Source organism: Amblyraja radiata, chromosome 6, assembly GCF_010909765.2.
Source record: "Amblyraja radiata isolate CabotCenter1 chromosome 6, sAmbRad1.1.pri, whole genome shotgun sequence".
Lineage (NCBI taxonomy): Eukaryota > Metazoa > Chordata > Chondrichthyes > Rajiformes > Rajidae > Amblyraja > Amblyraja radiata.
In genome coordinates this window covers 85,822,165-85,840,605 of record NC_045961.1, presented here as the reverse complement: position 1 = coordinate 85,840,605, position 18,441 = coordinate 85,822,165, and the positions used below count along the sequence as shown (strand labels likewise).

General features: G+C 45.8%; 1 protein-coding gene across 2 annotated transcripts in view; it reads left to right on the top strand.

Annotated features, from left to right (window-relative positions):
* The window catches only part of nalcn (sodium leak channel, non-selective), a 183,908-nt gene that overhangs the window by 105,573 nt on the left and 59,894 nt on the right, over window positions 1-18,441 (top strand). For both annotated transcript variants that reach the window (XM_033023102.1, XM_033023101.1), the window contains exons 21-28: window positions 204-295; window positions 377-499; window positions 974-1,030; window positions 3,438-3,558; window positions 9,931-10,062; window positions 11,402-11,569; window positions 12,872-12,976; window positions 17,243-17,349. In XM_033023102.1, the coding sequence (XP_032878993.1) occupies window positions 204-295; window positions 377-499; window positions 974-1,030; window positions 3,438-3,558; window positions 9,931-10,062; window positions 11,402-11,569; window positions 12,872-12,976; window positions 17,243-17,349 (905 nt within the window). The remainder of the gene's footprint in view (window positions 1-203; window positions 296-376; window positions 500-973; window positions 1,031-3,437; window positions 3,559-9,930; window positions 10,063-11,401; window positions 11,570-12,871; window positions 12,977-17,242; window positions 17,350-18,441) is intronic.

Genomic DNA, 18,441 nt, shown 5'->3' with positions numbered 1-18,441 from the left:
CTGCGACCCTACTGAGGCCGCGACTTGTTCCCGGAATACGGGAACTCCTCTCGACCATGAAGGAGACTCACCAGAGACCACCAGCGAACATGTGGCGATCATGAAGCGATCATGAGGCGAGCGCAGAGTCTCCTGCACTCGCCTAAAAAGTCGCCTAAGTGGGACAGGCCCTTTAAAGTCTCTCTCTTTCTTTCCCCGTGTAGCATTCCAGCACAGTTCGGTACCGGAATGCTCAGCGAGAAGACAGTGAAATAAAGATGATACAAGAGAAAAAACAACAAGCTGAAATGAAACGGTAACTTTGGATTTCCCTGTGAATGTTTTCAAAGTCTCCTCACATTTCACTTAATGAAAAAAAAAATTTTTTCTTTTTCAGCAAGGTCCAAGAGGAAGAATTACGTGAAAATCATCCTTATTTTGACAAACCTCTCTTTATAGTTGGGCGAGAGCACCGGTTTAGAACATTCTGCCGTGTGGTGGTGAGGGCACGATTCAATGCGTAAGTCTATCTCTAACCCCTCGCCCACCACACTCCTCCTGATCTTTTACTCTCCTCTCGCCCTCCTTTCGACCCCCTCCTGTTGCCCTCTCCCCTCCTCTTGCCTTCCTCTCACTCTCTTGCTCTTTTCTCCTCTCACCCTCCTCTCCCTCTCTTGCACCCTGACCCCTCACCTACCACCCATCTCTCCCCTTCCCCTAATTCCCCTTATCCAATCTACCCCCACGGCCTCCTCTCTCCCTAATCCACCCAGCATTCTCCTCTCCTCCCTCCTCCACCCTCTCTCAGTTCATTCCACCCCAATGCCCTCTCCTCTCCAGCTACTCTCTCTCCTCACCTTTTCTCTTTCATATGATCTTGTAATTGAAGATTTTCTCATGGCCTTAGCGCATCGGCCCAGAGCTCACTGGGATGTTAGTACTGGTGCCACTGCCTGTTTATACTGTGCCTCTCAACCGGAGTTTTATCTTTTAGATCAAAAATCGATCCAATCACAGGAGCAGTTAAGAACACCAAATACCATCAGCTGTAGTAAGTACGGCTTTCTGGCCTTCCATTTCTGTGCGCATAATTGCATTTTTATTTACATCTAGTAAGAAGAGTGACCATTAGATCTTATTACCATATTATCTGTAGTAACTGATCTGATCTTTGACCTGAACCAACATCTGCATTCCTGTAAGGTGAAGCTTTCATAGTAATTTGTCATATTAATAAATGTTCTGTGTGTTTTGTGTCTCACCTGCTGCATTCTTTCCACCGCACTGAATTCTGTAACTTCTAGGTATAATTCAGTGTAATTCGGCCCGCAATGACTGTGCTGTTCCTTTCCGAGTTCTCTGTTCCAATACACCTTTTGCGTACTAATGTACCAGATTATTAAATAGCGAAACTACAATCACTATTTGCCCTAAGGACAAAGTTTATAATAGACAATAGGTGCATTCAAGGCAAGTAGAATTTATTGCAATATGCACAAGTGGGATGAGGCACAAGTGCAGTGAGGTACAGGTATAATGAACAGCTTGCCTAGAACATACAAAAGTACAGAACAAGAACAGGCCCTTCGCCCCACAATGGCTGTGCTGAGCACGATACCATGACATCCTCTATTCTGCCTGTGTATAATCCATATCCCTCCATTCCTTGCATATCCATTTCCCTATCCAAAAGCCTCAAATGCCAGTAGCATCATAGGTACACAGGCAGCACACAGAATATAAATTATACAAGACAGTGAAAAGAAAAATACTGTGCAAAACAAGAACATTCGTGCAAAAACACGAGATTAGTGCAAAAGCACATTTAGAAACAGGTCCATGTCAGTGCAAGTGATGGTTGGTTGTTCCACTTCTGACGTTGGCCTAGAGATTTGCAGGTTGGTTCTAGACCTTGATGGTTGTAGGAAAGTAGTTGTTCCTGAAACTAAGAGTGTGAGACTAAAGGCTTCCTGCCCCATGATAGCATCGACGAGAGGGCATGACCCCGTTGGTGGGGGTCCTTAATGATAGATGCTGCCTTCTTGAATTGCATCTGATAAGAAGAGTGACCAATAGATCTTATGACCATGTTACCTGTACAGAGGATCTTTGACTTGAAGCGACATCTGTATTCCTTACATAGAAACATAGAAAATAGGTGCAGGAGTAGGCCATTCGGCCCTTCGAGCCTGCACTGCCATTCGATATGATCATGGCTGATCATCCAACTCAGTATCCCATCCATGCCTTCTCTCCATACCCCCTGATCCCTTTAGCCACAAGGGCCACATCTAACTCCCTCTTAAATATAGCCAATGAACTGGCCTCAACTACCTTCTGTGGCAGAGAATTCCACAGATTCACCACTCTCTGTGTAAAAAATGATTTTCTCATCTTGGTCCTAAAAGGCTTCCCTCTTATCCTTAAACTGTGACCCCCCCCTTGTTCTGGACTTCCCCAACATCGGGAACAATCTTCCTGCATCTAGCCTGTCCAACCCCTTAAGAATTTTGTAAGTTTCTACAGTTGAAATTATCCAAGTAAGTTGTCTTAGTAAATTTCAATGGGCTCTGTCCAGCCCTCTGTGCAGCCTCTTGCATTCTCTTCCTGTTGGAATTGCCATAAAAGGCTGTGATGCAACCAGTCAAGATCCAACCTACTGTGCAGTTGTAGAAGTTTGTTAGTATTCAGTGACATTTCGAATCTCCTTCAACTTCTAAGAAAGTAGGGGTGCTGGAGTACTTTCTTCATGTATGTATCTACGTGCTGAGCTCAGGACAGATCGTATGAGATGTTAATGCCCAGGAATTGGAAGCTACTAACTTTTCCCATTCACAGAAACTCACAGCATATAACAAACTATTTGACACATCACAGTGGTGCCAGCTCTTTGAAAGTGCTCTCCAATTATTCCCAGTCTGTGCAAACATCTCCTTTTCAAGTACCAATAATTCCCTATTGAGCGGCACAGCGGCACATTTGCTGCTTTACAGCGCCAGAGACCCGGATTCAATCCTGACGACGGGTGCTCGCTCTACGGAGTTTGTACGTTCTCTTTGCGACCGCGTGGGTTTTCTCCAGGTGCTTTGGTTTCCTCCCACACTCCAAAGATGTGCTGGTTTGTAGGTTAATTGGCTTCTGTAAATTGTGCGTAGTGTGTATTGGCCAGGTGGGCTGAGGAATGGTTGATGGAATTTAATACAAAGAAATGTGAGTGTGATAGAACTAGTGTACGGGTGATTGCTGGTCAGCGCAGACACGGTGGGCCGAAGGGCCTGTTTACACACTGTTTCTCAAACTAAAACTAATCTGTCCTCGCTGCCATTTCAGCGAACACCTCCAGATCACTCTTTAAATGAACTTCTCAACTACCCCTTTATAAGTAGCCACAGTTAGTGCTCTCCACTAGTTGATGTGTGTCCTTCACAATGTAACTGTTTCCTTATGCTGTCTGCTAGTGATCTTCTTGGACTGGTCACCTACCTGGACTGGGTAATGATCGCAGTAACCATCTGCTCCTGCATATCAATGATGTTTGAAACGCCATTTACAACAGTCATGTTCACACCAACCTTGCAGGTAAAGTTACACCTGATGATGCTTTTTCAATTGAGAAATATTCTCCTCACACCCTTATTTATCAGTATATGATACAATATGTAGGGCAAGCATTAATATCAAGTTATAATAGGAAAATAATTCTGCAAAGGTACAGTATATATTAGAGTGAAGGGCAAGGCAGGCAAACATAAGGAAGTTTGGCTAACGAGGGAAATTGAGGCATTGGTCAAGAATAAGAAGGACGCATGGACAGATATAGGTAGCTGGGATCAAATGCACCCCTTGAGGAGTTTCAGGAACTGAGGAGTAAACAAAAAAAGGAAATCTGAAGGGCAAAAAGGGGCCAGGAGATAGCTCTGGCAGATAGCATTAAGGACAATCCCAAGACAATAAACAATAGGTGCAGGAGTAAGGCCATTCAGCCCTTCAAGCCTACACCACCATTCAATGTGATCATGGCTGATCATCCCCAATCAGTACCCCATTCCTGCCTTATAAAGAGATTTTATAAATACATAAGGGGGAAAAGGGTAACTAGAGAGAGAGTGGAACCCTTCAGGAATCAAATCGGTCACCTCTGTGTGGAGCCACAGGAGCTGGGCAAGGTCTTCATTGAGTATTTCTCCTCTGTATTTACCCAGCAGAACAGAGGAACTTGAAGCAGTTAATGGAAGTGTCCTGAGAGCAGACAGTGTTACGATAGAAGAGGTGCTGAATATACTAATATGTATGAAGGTCGACAAATCTCCTGGGCTTGATCAGATATATCCGAGGACATTGAGGGAAACTAGAGAGGAAATTGCGGGAGCCCTGGTTGAAATTTATTAGTCGTCTTTAAATACAAGTGCCGGAAGACTGGAGGGTGGCAAATGTCTATTCAAGAAGGGCTGCAGGGAAAATGCTGGAAACTATAGGCCAGTGAGCTTAACATCTATAGTCGGAAAGTTACTAGAGAGCATTCTGAGGGAAAGGATATACAGGTATTTAGGCGGACAACAGCTGATTAAGAAGGAATTGCAGATGCTGGAAAACCTAAGGTAGACAAAAATGCTGGAGAAACTCAGCGGGTGAGGCAGCATCTATGGAGCGAAGGAAATAGGCGATGTTTTGGATCGAAACCCTTCTTCTGACCCTGATTAGGGATAGTCAGCATGGTTTTGGACGTGGGAGGTATTGTCCCACAAATCTGATTAAGTTTTTTTAAGACTTGACCCAAAAGGTCGATGAGGGCAGAGCTGCAGATATATATATATGGTCTTCAGTAAAGCATTTGACAAAGTTCCGCATGGTAGGCTATTCTGGAAGGTTAGATTGCATGGGATCAAAGGAGAGATAGCTGAATGGATGGAAAATTGGCTTCATAGAAGGATGCAGAGGGTGATTTCTGGAAGGTTGCTTCTCGGACTGGAGGCCTGTGACTAGTGGTGTACCTAAGGGTTCGGTGCTGGGCCCGTTACTGTTTGTCATCTATATCAATAATTTGGATGAGAACACACATGGCAAAATTAGCAAGTTTGCTGGTGATATAAAAGTGAGTGGTTTTGCAGTTAGTGAAGATGGTTGTGAAAAATTGCAGCAGGATCTTGATCGATTGGCCAGGTGGGCTGAGGAATGATTGATGGAATTTAATGTAGAGAAATGTGAGGTGTTGCATTTTGGGAAGTCTAACATGGGCAGGACCTACACTGAAAGGTCGGCCTCTAGGCAGTGTTGTAGAGCAGAGGGACCTAGGAGTACAGGTGCATGGTTCCTTGAAGGTGGAATCACAGGTAGATAGGGTGGTCAAAGATGCTTTTGGCACATTGGCTTTCATCAGAGAGCATTGAGTATAGAAGTTGGGAAGTTGTGTCGCAGTTGTATAAGACGTTAGTGAGGCTGCATTCAGAATATTGTGCTCAGTACTGGGCACCATGTTACAGGAAAGATATGGTCAAGCTGCAAAGGCTACAGAGAAGATTTATGAGGATATTGCCAGGACTAGAGGGTCTGAGCTGCAGGGGGTGTTTGAGTAGGCTGGGACTCTATTCCTTGGAGAGCAGGAGGATGAGGGATGATCTTATAGAGGTGTATAAAATCATGAGAGGAATAGATCGGGTAAATGCAGGGAGTCTCTTTCCCGGAGAAGATAAATCAGGGACCAGAGGGTAAAGGTTTAAGATAAAGGGGGAATTATTTAATAGGAATCTGAGGGATAACTTTTTCACATAAAGGGTGGTGGGTATATGGAACAAGCTGCCGGAGGAGGTAGGTGAGGCTGGGATTATCCCAACATTTAGGAAACAGTTAGCCAAGTACATCGATAGGACAGGTTTGGAGGGATATGGACCAAATGCAGGCAGGTGGGATTAGTATAGCTGGGACATGTTGACCGGTGTGGGCAAATTGGGCCGAAGAGCCTGTTTCCATGCTGTATCAAGTAGAATCTGTTTTATTTCATTTTTCAAAATGAAATGAAATTTGAACATCCTACAGTCATGGACCAGTGGTCAACAGTCTCACTTCGCAGCTCTGATGACAGTTCTCCAACCAGAAACATTAACTTTGTTTTTCTCTCTCTCTGCCTGACCCTAGTGTGTTTCTAACGATTTGCATCCGTTTTCCAGTTTTGTTTTGATGTTCCGCGGAGACCTGAGTACATAAAAATCCAGGCTGATGGTCTAGTCCTGAGGGAGTGTTACATTGTCAGTGATGCCACCTGTCAGATGCAATGTTAAACCCAATCTCCAATGGTCCTGCCCATTGTATGCAATGGATCCAGTAGCATGAAGGATCAATAGTGTCACATCTAATTAAATGGACTTGCAGCCAGAGTTTATAACTATTGATCTAATGGCATGAGTTCAAATCCCACCACAGCAGGTGAGGAATACAAATTCAAATAATTAAATGAATCTGGAAATGAAAACACTCACATCTCAAAAGTTACATTGATGAAACTACTGCAATGATGTGCGGGGGAGTCGAGAACCAGGGGTCACAGTTCAAGAATAATGGATAGGCCATTTAGGACTGAGATGAAGAAAGTTTTCAAGAGAGAGTTAGATTTAGAACTAAAGGAATCAAGGGATATGGAGACAAAGCAGGAACGGGGTACTGATTTTCGATGATCAGCCATGATCATATTGAATGGCGGTGCTGGCTTGAAGGGCTGAATGGCCTACTCCTGCACCTATTTTTTCTGTTTCTTTGTTTCAAATATGTAAAAATCCACCTGGTTTACTAACACCCCTTTGGAGCAGAAATCTGCAATCTTTACACGGCCTGGCGTACATATGATCCAGACCACCAATATTTGTGACGGCCCCTGCCATCTCCCTCCACAGATGCTGCCTGACCTATTGAGTTCCTCTTTTTTTGCTCCAGATTCCAGCATCTACACACTCTTGTGTTTCCACTCTTAACTACCTCCTCGGTTCAGGGGCAATAAAGGGTAGACAATAAATGCTGGCATTGCCAATGGATGAATAAATAAGGAAGCAATAAGTCCCCCAGCCAATATTCATCTTTCTGTCAACATTGAAGCAGATTGTGTAGTGACTTCACACGGCTGTTTGCAGGAGCTTGCTGTATGTAAATTGGCTGCTGTGTTTCTTATAACAGTGACTCCACTTTTGAAAACTACATTGCAAATGTATGTCTCTCCTTCTCCAAATTGTGTAATTAGAGTTGTTTTACATCAAGCACAATGTTCATTGTGCACACTGTTCTCACCTGCAGGGCATGTAGGAATTTGCAAATGATCTACTTATGATTTTCCAATCAATAACCACAAAATATTGAACAGAGCTTGCGTCGATTCCTGCCTCCTGTCCGAATTATCCTGTGGGAACCTATTGTTGCCTATTATCAGCGGCAACCTGGCTATCGACCCAAGATAGACACAAAATGCCGGAGATACTTAGTGGGTCAGGGTGCATCTCTGGAGTAAAGGAATATGTGACGTTTTGGGTCAAAACCCTTCTTCAGACTGAGAGTCAGGGAGAAGGGAAACTAGAGGCATGAAAAGGTTCAGAACAAATCGGAGCTGGCAGCGATAACCAAGGAAAGATGGAGCCCACAATGGTCCATTGTTGGCCGTGGAGGAGGTGATAGCGAAGGGATATATGGATGCAAACAGTGGAACTGGTGTATGATTAGGGTGGGGGAGGGGTGGAGAGAGAGGTGAATGTAGGGGTTACTAAAGACAGTGCCTACTGCCTCATTGTCACTCATAATGTTAATGTAGTTCCCCCAAATTCATTGCTGCCACTTGTATGTGTAGGCAATGGCGCAGACGAGATACTGTGCAGTATTAAGGTAGAGATGTTTTTTATAGATGTCCAGTAATCTAGAAACACACCCCACCATAGAAGAGAGGGAATTTAAATTGGTCTTGAATACATTTGATATTCAATATCAAGTAGGGTGACCATGCTTCACTAGATTGTTTTGCAATGAAGTAACTTGCCATCCTTCCCTGGTGTGGCTCCATGTGACTCCAGACATCACATTGCTTGGTTGCATTCTCTGCTTCTGAAATTGTCAACGAGCTTCCAAACCAAACCAAAACCACCCTGCCCACAGAATCCAACAACTCATGTGGCGGCACGGTGGCGCAGCGGTAGAGTTGCTGCCTCACAGCGCCAGAGACCCGGATTCGATCCTTACTGCAGATGCTGTCTAAATGTGGTTTGTACATTCTCCCTGAGACTCTGGTTTCTTCCTACACACCTATGAGGCCCAGGTTTATTGGCTTCAGTAAAAATTGTAAATTGTCAATAGACAATAGGTGCAGGCGTAGGTCATCTGGCCCTTCGAGCCAGCACCGTCATTCAATGTGAACATGGCTGATCATCCACCATCAGTACCCTGTCCTTAGTGTGTCGGATGATGCTAGTGTACAGGGGTCGCCAGTCGGCACAGACTCAAGGGACCGTTTCCTTACTGTATCTGTAAACTAAACTATACTCACAAGGACAGCTCCATTCCCACTCCCTCTTCCTAATGACTGACCGACATTGGCACTCACATGGCTATGAATTGGTCACAGGACTTGTTGTGAGGATTACCACAGACCTTATCAGTGCTGCAGTTGTCCCCGCCCCAACAGTCAAGTCAATGCCACGTGAGCTGGTTGGTTGAGAGGATGAGGACTTCACAAGTTGTTAACATCACTCCTTTGAACTTTTTCACATGGTTTGAACACATATTTAAGTTGCCTAGTTGGATTGGTGTACACCATCTCTCAACAATGCTGGCCAATAGCATAGCTCTCTCACTACCTTGCCCTCCCACCCACCCCTGCTGACCAATAACACACCATGTCCCCTCCCTGCCGCTCCCACCCAACCCTACTGCTTCTCCTCAGCTAACAATGAACCATTCTATATTTCCTTGAACATTGTCTGCTTTGATCTGTCTTTTTCATACCTTACCCTCCCATATCTCTAGTCTCCCTCTTCCCTGACTCTCAGTCTGAAGAAGGGTCTAAACCCGAAAAACGTCACCCATTCCTTCTCTCCTGAGATGCTGCCTGTCCCATTGAGTTACTCCAGCATTTTGTGTCTGTCTTCAAAAACACATCACGTTCCCTCCCTGCCCTACCTCCTTCTCTGCTGGCCAATAACACTCACTCCTGTGTCCGTCCCACTGCCACTCTGCTGGCCAATGAAATGGCCCCTTTCCTCGCCTCTGATGCTGGGTTTAGTTTCCCGAGCTCCTGGAGAATCAAACGGAGAATAGAGGAAAGGAGAACATTCATGAATCATTATTCCACTGGAACTAAGATTCAATTATCAGAAGTGTTCTTAGAATCAGTTGAATCTTGGTGCTACATGGGAACTGGACAAGCATGCCCTAGACAATTGTGATCAATAGTTGTCCCATCCTTTTATATTTTGTATAAATATATGTGCTGGTAATTGGAATCAGTTTTTGAACGATACTTGATGGTCAGCATGGACATGGTGGGCTGAATGAATCTATGACTCTATAAGTCAATACATTTCGAAACTCCAGTTTCCATTCTAACTGCATTAAATTTGAATTGTACCTGGTCTGGCTTTAAATTTTTATTTCATCAAAAAGAAGCCACTCAGTCCATACTAGCACTTTGAAAGATGTTCCCATCAGTTCTTCTCACTGCTCCTTCCCCACGTCTCTGAGTCTTTCCATTGCTGAAGTTCCTGGTGAATCTGTTTCCACCACCCATTAGTGCAAAGGGTTTGCAGATCACAGCACCTCACTGCACGTCCTGAAAATCAAATCTCCTCACCCGCTCACCTCCTGCATGTTGAGCCAGCTTTCTTAAGAGCTGCATCCTCCGGTTTACTGACAGGAGCTGTTGGAGGCATTTTGATTTGTGTTCGCTTTGGCGCATGTATCCAATTACTGATGCATCTGTGTCTTCAGATTGCAGAGTACGTGTTCGTGATATTCATGAGCATCGAGCTGAATCTAAAAATCCTGGCGGACGGGTTATTCTTCACTCCCACAGCTGTCATCAAGGATTTTGGAGGAGTGATGGACATCTTTATTTACCTTGTAAGCTTTCAGGTTACACATTTAACACTATCGAAGTTCCCAACAGAAAAAAATATCAGCCCTAAATAATACCAAAATTAAATGGGCAAAAATGAAGGACGTCTCAAATTGGTCCAGACTCAGCAAGCTGTCCAAAGCACTGATAGTTATATTTAAGACATGGAAAGGCTGGTAAAAGGTGAAAAAGAGAAAAGGAAGACTCATGGGGACGATACCAACACTGAGGGGTTCTAACGACCAAGTCTGGACCAAAGCTCCGCTCTAGGATCGTTGGTCTGAACAAACTGATGTTCAGCCCCAACAGTAGCGAGAACAGGGACCACTAGAAGGATGATTATCCCACTGCCCACAAACTCTGGGAAATGGGCTGAGGCATTCTCTGACTGAAGCTTTTAAGATTATGAAAGGGTTCACGGAGCAGCCTAAAACTTGCCCGGCCATCAATAAAAGATAAAATTGGGAATTCAGGAGAACCTTTTTTCTCCAGGGGAGTAGGGAGAATGGGGGAACTTGGGGCAGGAAGCAATGGGGACAATTGGCCTGTTTCTCCCCAGCATCTCTGCAAATATAATATCGTCACCAAGAAATCCAATTGGGACTTCAGACAAAACGGCGAGAGGATGAGATGAATGATGGGTTTACTGAGAGGCTGGGTAAGTTTCCTAGAAAATAGAGGGTCACGCTGGTGGATTTAGATGAAGAATGGCATTGGGGTAGTGGTAGGGTTGTGCAGGCTGGCACAGTGGGGCAGCTGTAGAGTTGTGCACAGTGGCACAGCGGTAGAATTGCGGCCTTACAGCGCCAGAGACCCAGGTTCGATCCTGACTATGGTTGCTGTCTGTACGGATTTTGCACATTCTCCCTGTGACCACATGGGTTTTCTCCGCCTGCTCTGGTTTTTTTCCACACGCCAAAGAGGTACATGATTGTAGGTTAATTGGCTTCAGGAAAAAATTGTGAATTGTGTAAAAATTGTAGATTGCCCCTAGTGTGAACCATACTGCTTGTGTATGGGGTGACTGCTGGTCGGCACGGACTCGGTTGGCCGAAGGGCCTGTTTCCGCACTGTATCTCTGAAGTCTAAAGTCTAAATGACAGGAGGGGGCTTGAGTGGAGCAAGGGCTAGTTGGGCTGACTGGCCTCTTTTTCTGTGGCGTCTTCTGTGTAAACCATGAGAAGGATGTGGTTTGTGGTGCTGCTGTTGAGGAGCTTCAAGGGAAACAGTTAGACCGGACCCATCTAAGATTTGGTGCTCAGAGCCGCTGGGTTGTGGTCATGTTTGTGTCCTTCTGGGAAGGAGATCCGTCCTCGTTAACCTTGCCTCTCTTATGTCCACCAGCAAAGCCTGATCTTCCTGTGCTGGATGCCACTCACGGTCCCTGCTCAGTCGGGAGCACAGATGCTGATGATGCTGAGGTGCCTGCGACCACTCCGAATATTCAAGCTGGTTCCTCAAATGAGAAAGGTTTTACGGGAACTCTTTAGCGGTTTCAAGGAAATATTTCTGGTAAGTAGCGATGGATACAAAGCTTTTGTAGAATCATAGGAAGTAAAAGACATGGAAGAGGAAAGGGGGGGAGGGGGAAGATGCTGAGAAATGGAGGGACTGGGCAAACAGCGGAACTGGCTATTCAGCCTATCATGTCTATATTTTATGTAATATCGTCTCTTGTCTGAACCTTGAGTCTGAAATAAATAGTTTAATAATAATATACCTGAAATAATCTTTCTTTAGACTTTACTTTAGACTTTAGAGATACACAGTGTAAACAGGCCCTTCAGCCAACCGAGTCCACACCGACGAGTGATCACCCAGTAGACTAACACTATCTACACACTAGGGACAATTTTACCAAAACCAATTAACCTACAAACCTGTACCTCTTTGGAGTGTGTGAGCACCTGGAGAAAACCCTCGCAGTCGTAGGGAAAACACACAAATTCTGTACAGATGGTACCTCGTTGTCAGGATCAAACCTGGGTCTCTGGCACTATAAGGCAGCAACTCTTACCGCTGAAAGACAGCAACTCGACTGTGCCGCCCTTTCCTTTAATCTCACTTTCAACACTTGGTCTGATTTCCTACAGATTTCAGCTCCGCTGCCACTCATTCAGCTGCCTTATAAATGGGGGGGGGGGGGGTTTCCTGCCTCCACTCTTCTGCACCTTGGGCAGAGGGCTCCACACCCCCATCTGATTGTCGAGTTGTTCTCAGCTAACGTCTGATCCCACCAGTGATCTACACATCTGACATCAGTTCCAAAGCTCTCTGCTAAGGTGAAAGTGGCCTTCCTGTGTACCCACTCTAGGTCTGTCTGTTACAATGCGGACACGGGCCTTTCGGCCCACCGATTGTGTGCCGACCAGAGATCACCCCGAATACTAGCACTATCCTTCACATCAGGGACCATTTGCACTTTTACCGAAGCCAGTTAAAATCGTTAGAGTGTGGGAGGAAACTAGAGCACCCGGAAAAAACCCACGAGGTCACAGGGAGAAGGTACGAACTACGTACAGCTGTAGTCAGGATCGAACCCAGGTCTCTGGCGTTGTAAGACAGCAACAAGGTGGGTCAAAACCAGAGCACCCAGAGGAAACCAACACAGTCACAGGGAGAAGGTGCTGGCTCTTAATCTCAATCAAGAGCAAGCGCCTGTTTACAAACCTGTTGCTGTTTACAAACCTGTTGTGCTGCTGCTGCTGCCGCCGCGAGTAAGAAATTCCTTGTTTCATTCTCGTACATAAAACACTCTTGATGCTCGGTCGTGCCTTGATCACCTCGCCCACTGTCTGTCGTCTCTTTCCGTAGGTTTCCATCCTGCTGCTGACACTCATGCTTGTGTTTGCAAGTTTCGGAGTTCAGCTTTTTGCCGGGAAACTGGCCAAGTGCAATGATGCTCGCGTCAATAGGCGGGTAAGCAACTTAAGTCATCAAACCCAAAACAAAACAGCACCTTTCTTACGGTGGTTATTTTTAATCTGTTATGGTATAAACAGTGAAATTTCCAATTGTAAGGTAAATCATTCCCCCAATATCCTTTTCCCGCCCCAACCTGTTCACCTTGGTTCTTACTTGCTTTGTTCACCATCTGGGTCCCTTCCCCTCCCCACCCCGTTACCTAACTCCATCATCAACCCCCACCTGGTACCATCTGGCCATCATTTCCCCCCTCGGCTCAAACTGCTTCCAGTCTCTGTCTCAACACTCCCCCCACCACCCCTCTCCCCCATCTGGTTTCATCAACACCCCTCACTGAGTTCCACCCATCTCTTGCCATCGCCCCCCCCCCTTCTCCTCACCTACACACCTACACCTTGACTAATCCCCTCGCTTCACTAAACCCTTCGCCTCGACGATACCTCACCACAAAATTTCTCCTCACACCTTAACCCCACCTCAATTTAACTAAGCCTCCCACCTCACGACTAAACTCCACCTCATACCTAATCCACGCCTCGACTAATCGCCACCTCTCTTCCGCTCCTGCTATTTATGGCCCCCCCAGCCGTTGGCAGCGCCTCATGTAAGCGGAACGGCTACAACCAGGGGGCGGGGCCGAGAGCGGCGCAGGCGCATTGCCCGAGAGAGCCGAGAGGACGGGAGGGAAGGGGCGCACGAGCGCTGTTGCTGAGGTCGAGCCCAAGCCCCGGCCCCGCCCGTGGCAGTCGCAGCCCCTCCCCGCGGGAGCGGGAGAGAGGCGGCAATTAGGTGTGAGGTGGGAGGTTTAGTCGAGGCGAGGTTTAATGAATTGAGGTTTAAGTGTGAGGTGAAGTTTAGTCGAGGTGAAAAATCAGATTAATTTCTAGGAAAACAAAAAATTCGGAAGAATATTTGGACTAAAGTCGCTTCTGGGGCCCTCTGGGATTAGGGGCCATTAGTTTCATAGTAGATCTGCCCCTGTTGGTTATTTACCTTCAACACTGTCAATCCTAATGCGGAGTCTCAACCTGAAACACTGACCATCCCTTTACTTCCACAGATGCTGCTCGGCCCACTGAGTTCTTCCGGCAGCTTTTTTTGTTTCTCAAGCTCCTTTGCTTTTGTTTTCCCAAGGAACTAGAGTCGTAAGGGTGGAAGCAGGCCCTTCAGCCCTCCTCGTCCATTCTGACCAAGATGCCCATCTAAACCAGTCCCATTTTTTCGCACAAAAAGTAGCACAACTCATCTGCACACAAAGTAAAAATCTTTGGTACATGTATTGAGATAGTACATAACTTTGTTTGCATCGAAGTTTGAATCCAGTCAAACCATACAATACATGAGTACAATCAAGTCTTTCAATAAGAACAACAGGTAGTGTAAAGAGAAAGACAACCAAAGTGCAGAATTTAGTGTCACAGTGTTATAGCATTTATTTTCAGTATCCATTCTCATTAATGAAGGTGACGGAATGGGTGGAGGATTTCCCACCAAGCCCACAGTGCGAGGATCTGCTTTGATACTGAGCCAGAGCAGATTATTCTAAACCTGGTCAATGCCAAAGCTTCACTTTGTTGTGTTCTCCTTTGTTGGAGATAAATGTTGCAGTCTTCTCCAGGGATGCCTCCCACAGAGGAAGAGCTGGCAGCCGTTCCTTCATTTATTTGAAAAAATAAATCATCATCCAAATCTACCTCCACCGTCTTCCTACTTATTATATAACCTAATGTTTCTTTGGAACTGCTTTTAATTGGCTACTATTAATCTATGCACCATTCATGCCGTGACTATTATTGATGACATTGGTTTTAAGTCATTCATCTGGTAAAGTTTTCTGGGATTATCTGTTTTTCCATCCTCCACCTTTTATGGTGAATACCCAGTGAATGGTGCAGGATTGATAAACTCTTAAACGCGCGGTATTTAATTTCAGCAAATAACTATTTACCTTTATTGGTATCAATATTGGTTAATTATTGTCACATTGCAGTATAATGTAGATAAATGTGAGGTTATCCACTCTGGCGGCAAGAACAAGGAGGCAGATTATTATCTCAATGGTGTCAGATTGGGAAAAAGGGAAGTGCAGCAAGACCTGGGTGTCCTTGTACATCATTCACTGAAAGTAAGCACGCAGGTACAACAGGCAGTGAAGAAAGCTAATGGCATGTTGGCCTTCATAACGAGGGGATTTGAGTATAAGAGTAAAGAGATCCTTCTGCAGTTGTACGGGGTCCTGGTGAGACCACATCTGGAATATTGTGTGCAGTTTTGGTCTCCTAATTTGAGGAAGGACAATCTTGATATTGAGGGAGTGCAACGTAGGTTCACGAGGTTAATCCCCGAGATGGCGGGACTGTCATATGGGGAAAGATTGGAAAGACTGGGCTTGTATTCACTGGAATTTAGAAAGATGAGAGGGGATCTTATAGAATCATATACAATTGTAAAAGGACGGGACAAGCTAGATGCAGGAAAAGTGTTCCCAATGTTGGGGGGAGTCCAGAACCAAGGGCCACAGTCCAGAAATAAAGGGGAGGCCATTTGAAACTGAGATGAGAGAGGACTTTTTCACCCAGAGAGTTGTGAATGTGTGGAGTTCTCTGCCACAGAAGGCAGTGGAGGCCAATTCACTGGATGAATTTAAAAGAGAATTCGATGGAGCTCTTGGGGCTAGCAGATTTAAGGGGTATGGGAAGAAGTCAGGGATGGGTTACTGATTGTGGATGATCTGCCATGATCACAATGCATGGCGGTGCTGGCTCAAAGGGCCGAATGGCCTCTTGCATCTATTTTCTATATTACTATGTACTGAGATACAGTGTAAAACTTTGCATGCTATCCAGTCAAATCATACTACACATGAGTACAAGCCATTATACAAGTACAACAGGTAGTATAAAGAGAAAGATAACGAAAGTGCAATATTTAATGTTACAGTGTAATAGTGCTATAGTTTCAGAGAACATGCAGATATAAAAGGTGAAAGGTTCTCAACAAGGTAGGTTGGGAGTTCAGGAATACACCCTTAACGTATGAGAAGATAATTCAATGGTATGATAACAGTGAGGGGGAAAGCTGCTTCTGAATCTGGTGGTATGTAATTTTGTATCTTCTAACACATGGTGGAGGGGAGAAGAGGGAATGCCTGTGATGTAATTGCCCTTAATTATATTGGTTGCTTTCCCAAACTAGTGTGAAGTGTAGATGGAGTCATTGGGGCAGGAGGTTGGATTGTGTAAATTCTAGGAGAAGAATTAGGCCTTTTGGCCCATCAAGTCTGTTCAGCCATTCAATCATAGAAACATAGAAAATAGGTGAAGGTTGATCTATCTGTCCCTCTCAACTCCATTCTCCTGCCTTCTCCCCATAACCCCTGACACCCTTACTAATCAGGGTGACTAAAACCGTACTAAAAGGTGGTCTGTGGTGTTCAGTTGCTGAGGTAGGATCAGGATGGTGCAGGTGGGTTCAAGAACCTGATACCTATATGAAAGTAGCTGTTCCTGAACATGGCAGTGTGGCACTTGAGTCTTCTGTATTCCCTGCCTGATGCTAGCAGTGAGAAGAGGGCATGGCCCAGATGAAAGATACCACCTCCTTGAGGCAGCCCCATGTAGATGTTGTCGATGGAGAGGAGGGCTATGCCTGCGATGGACTGGGATGAGTCCACCACTCTCTGTAGCCTTTCCTGTTCGTCAAACCCTGATCCATAACTCCAGGCTCATCGCATGCTGTGAAATGTTAGTCTACTGTCCTTGAATGATCACACAGTGCAAGACAATCTCAATCAGACTAACACACTCACCAATAAATGGTAGGAACCATTGCTTCATATTTTTGAAGGCATAATTCTGCTATACTTGGTGAGCTAAAGATGGTTTTTGTGTTTAGCTTTTTAGTTTAGTTTAGAGATCGAGCATGGACGCAGGCCCTTCAGCCCAGCGAGTCCGCACTGACCAACGATCTCCACACGCTAACACTATCCTACACACACTAGGGACAATGTACAATTATACCAAGCCAATTAACCGACAAACCTGTACGTCTAATGGAGTGTGGGAGGAAACCGGAGCACCACGGAGTCACAGAGAGAACGTACAAACTCTGTGCTGACAAGCACCTGTGGTCTGGCGCTGTGAATGCTGTTAGGCAGCAACTCTACTGCTGCGTCACAGTGCCGCCCATCTCCTTGGCCTTTTATGTTTCTGAACCCCTGATTGGAGTGTTGATGGTTTCCGTTTGTGTGCTGGGTTTCAGGAGCTGTGTCACGGAATGTTCCGCATCAATGTGAGTGTGTCGAAGAATCTCAACCTGAAGCTAAAGGATTGGGAGAAGAAGCCAGGGTTCTGGGTACCACGAGTTTGGTAAGTTGCAACAAAGAGGGGTCACTCTGTATCGTCAGTAATGGGACCTGCGCATCAGTGATGAGACCAGCTTTTATTGCCCATCCCTAGTTGCCCTTGGGTGGCAGGGGGTGCCTACTTGAACAACTACAGTCCTTAGAATCATAGAGTGATACAGCATGGAAACGGGCCCTTCGGCTCAACTTGCCAACACTGGCCAAGATGTCCCATCTACACTAGTCCCACATGCCTGCGTTTGGCCCATATTCCACCAAGCCTCTCCTATCAATGCACCTGGTACCATGTAGCATGTATCTGGTGAAGATGCTCCACAGTGCTGTTGGGGAGGGAGCTCCAGGATTTAAAATCAATGGGGATGAAGCAACGGTGATATGCAGTAAACCCTCGCAATAACGGACCACTCTATAGTGGATTTTGATCATAGTGGACTGAGGCACCCGTTGCACCCTCCCCTCACTTCCGCCAGTTACCCACTTACTGGCACCAGGTGATGTACGTCCGGTTGTAGGAGCGGAGAGAGCGAGCAGCACGAAGATAGTGCGATTACTAGACCCGTACCTGGGGCATCGCGTGTGGGGTCAGGGGCTCATGCAGCTCCCTGGCCTGTGAATTCCCACTTGTTTAACCCCACCCAACACCACGTTTCTTCCCTCCTGGCTCGTCTATGTAAAGCTTGACTCCCCTCGCTCAGTTATAGTGGACATTTGGCAATCTCCTCCCCGTGGCCCGTTACAGCGAGGGTTTACTGTATTTCTAAATCAGGAGGATGTGTGACCTGGAGGAGAACGTGCAGATGGTGGTGTTGCCTGTACCTGTGACCCTTAGCATGGTGGATGGGGTACCAACCCAATGGACTGCTTGGTCTTGGATGCTGTCAGGTTTCTTGAGAACTGTTGGGGCCCCACTCATCCAGACAAGTGGAGAGTGTTCCGTCACACTCCTGACTTGTGCCTTGTGCTTGGTGCGGCTTTGAAATGCAAGGAGATATGTCGTTCAGAATGCCCAGCCTCCAACCCCCATAAACCATCCAGAAATGGGAATGATCCTGAAAAAAAAAGTCCAAAATAAAAGCCTTACAGTTTTATCTCGGTC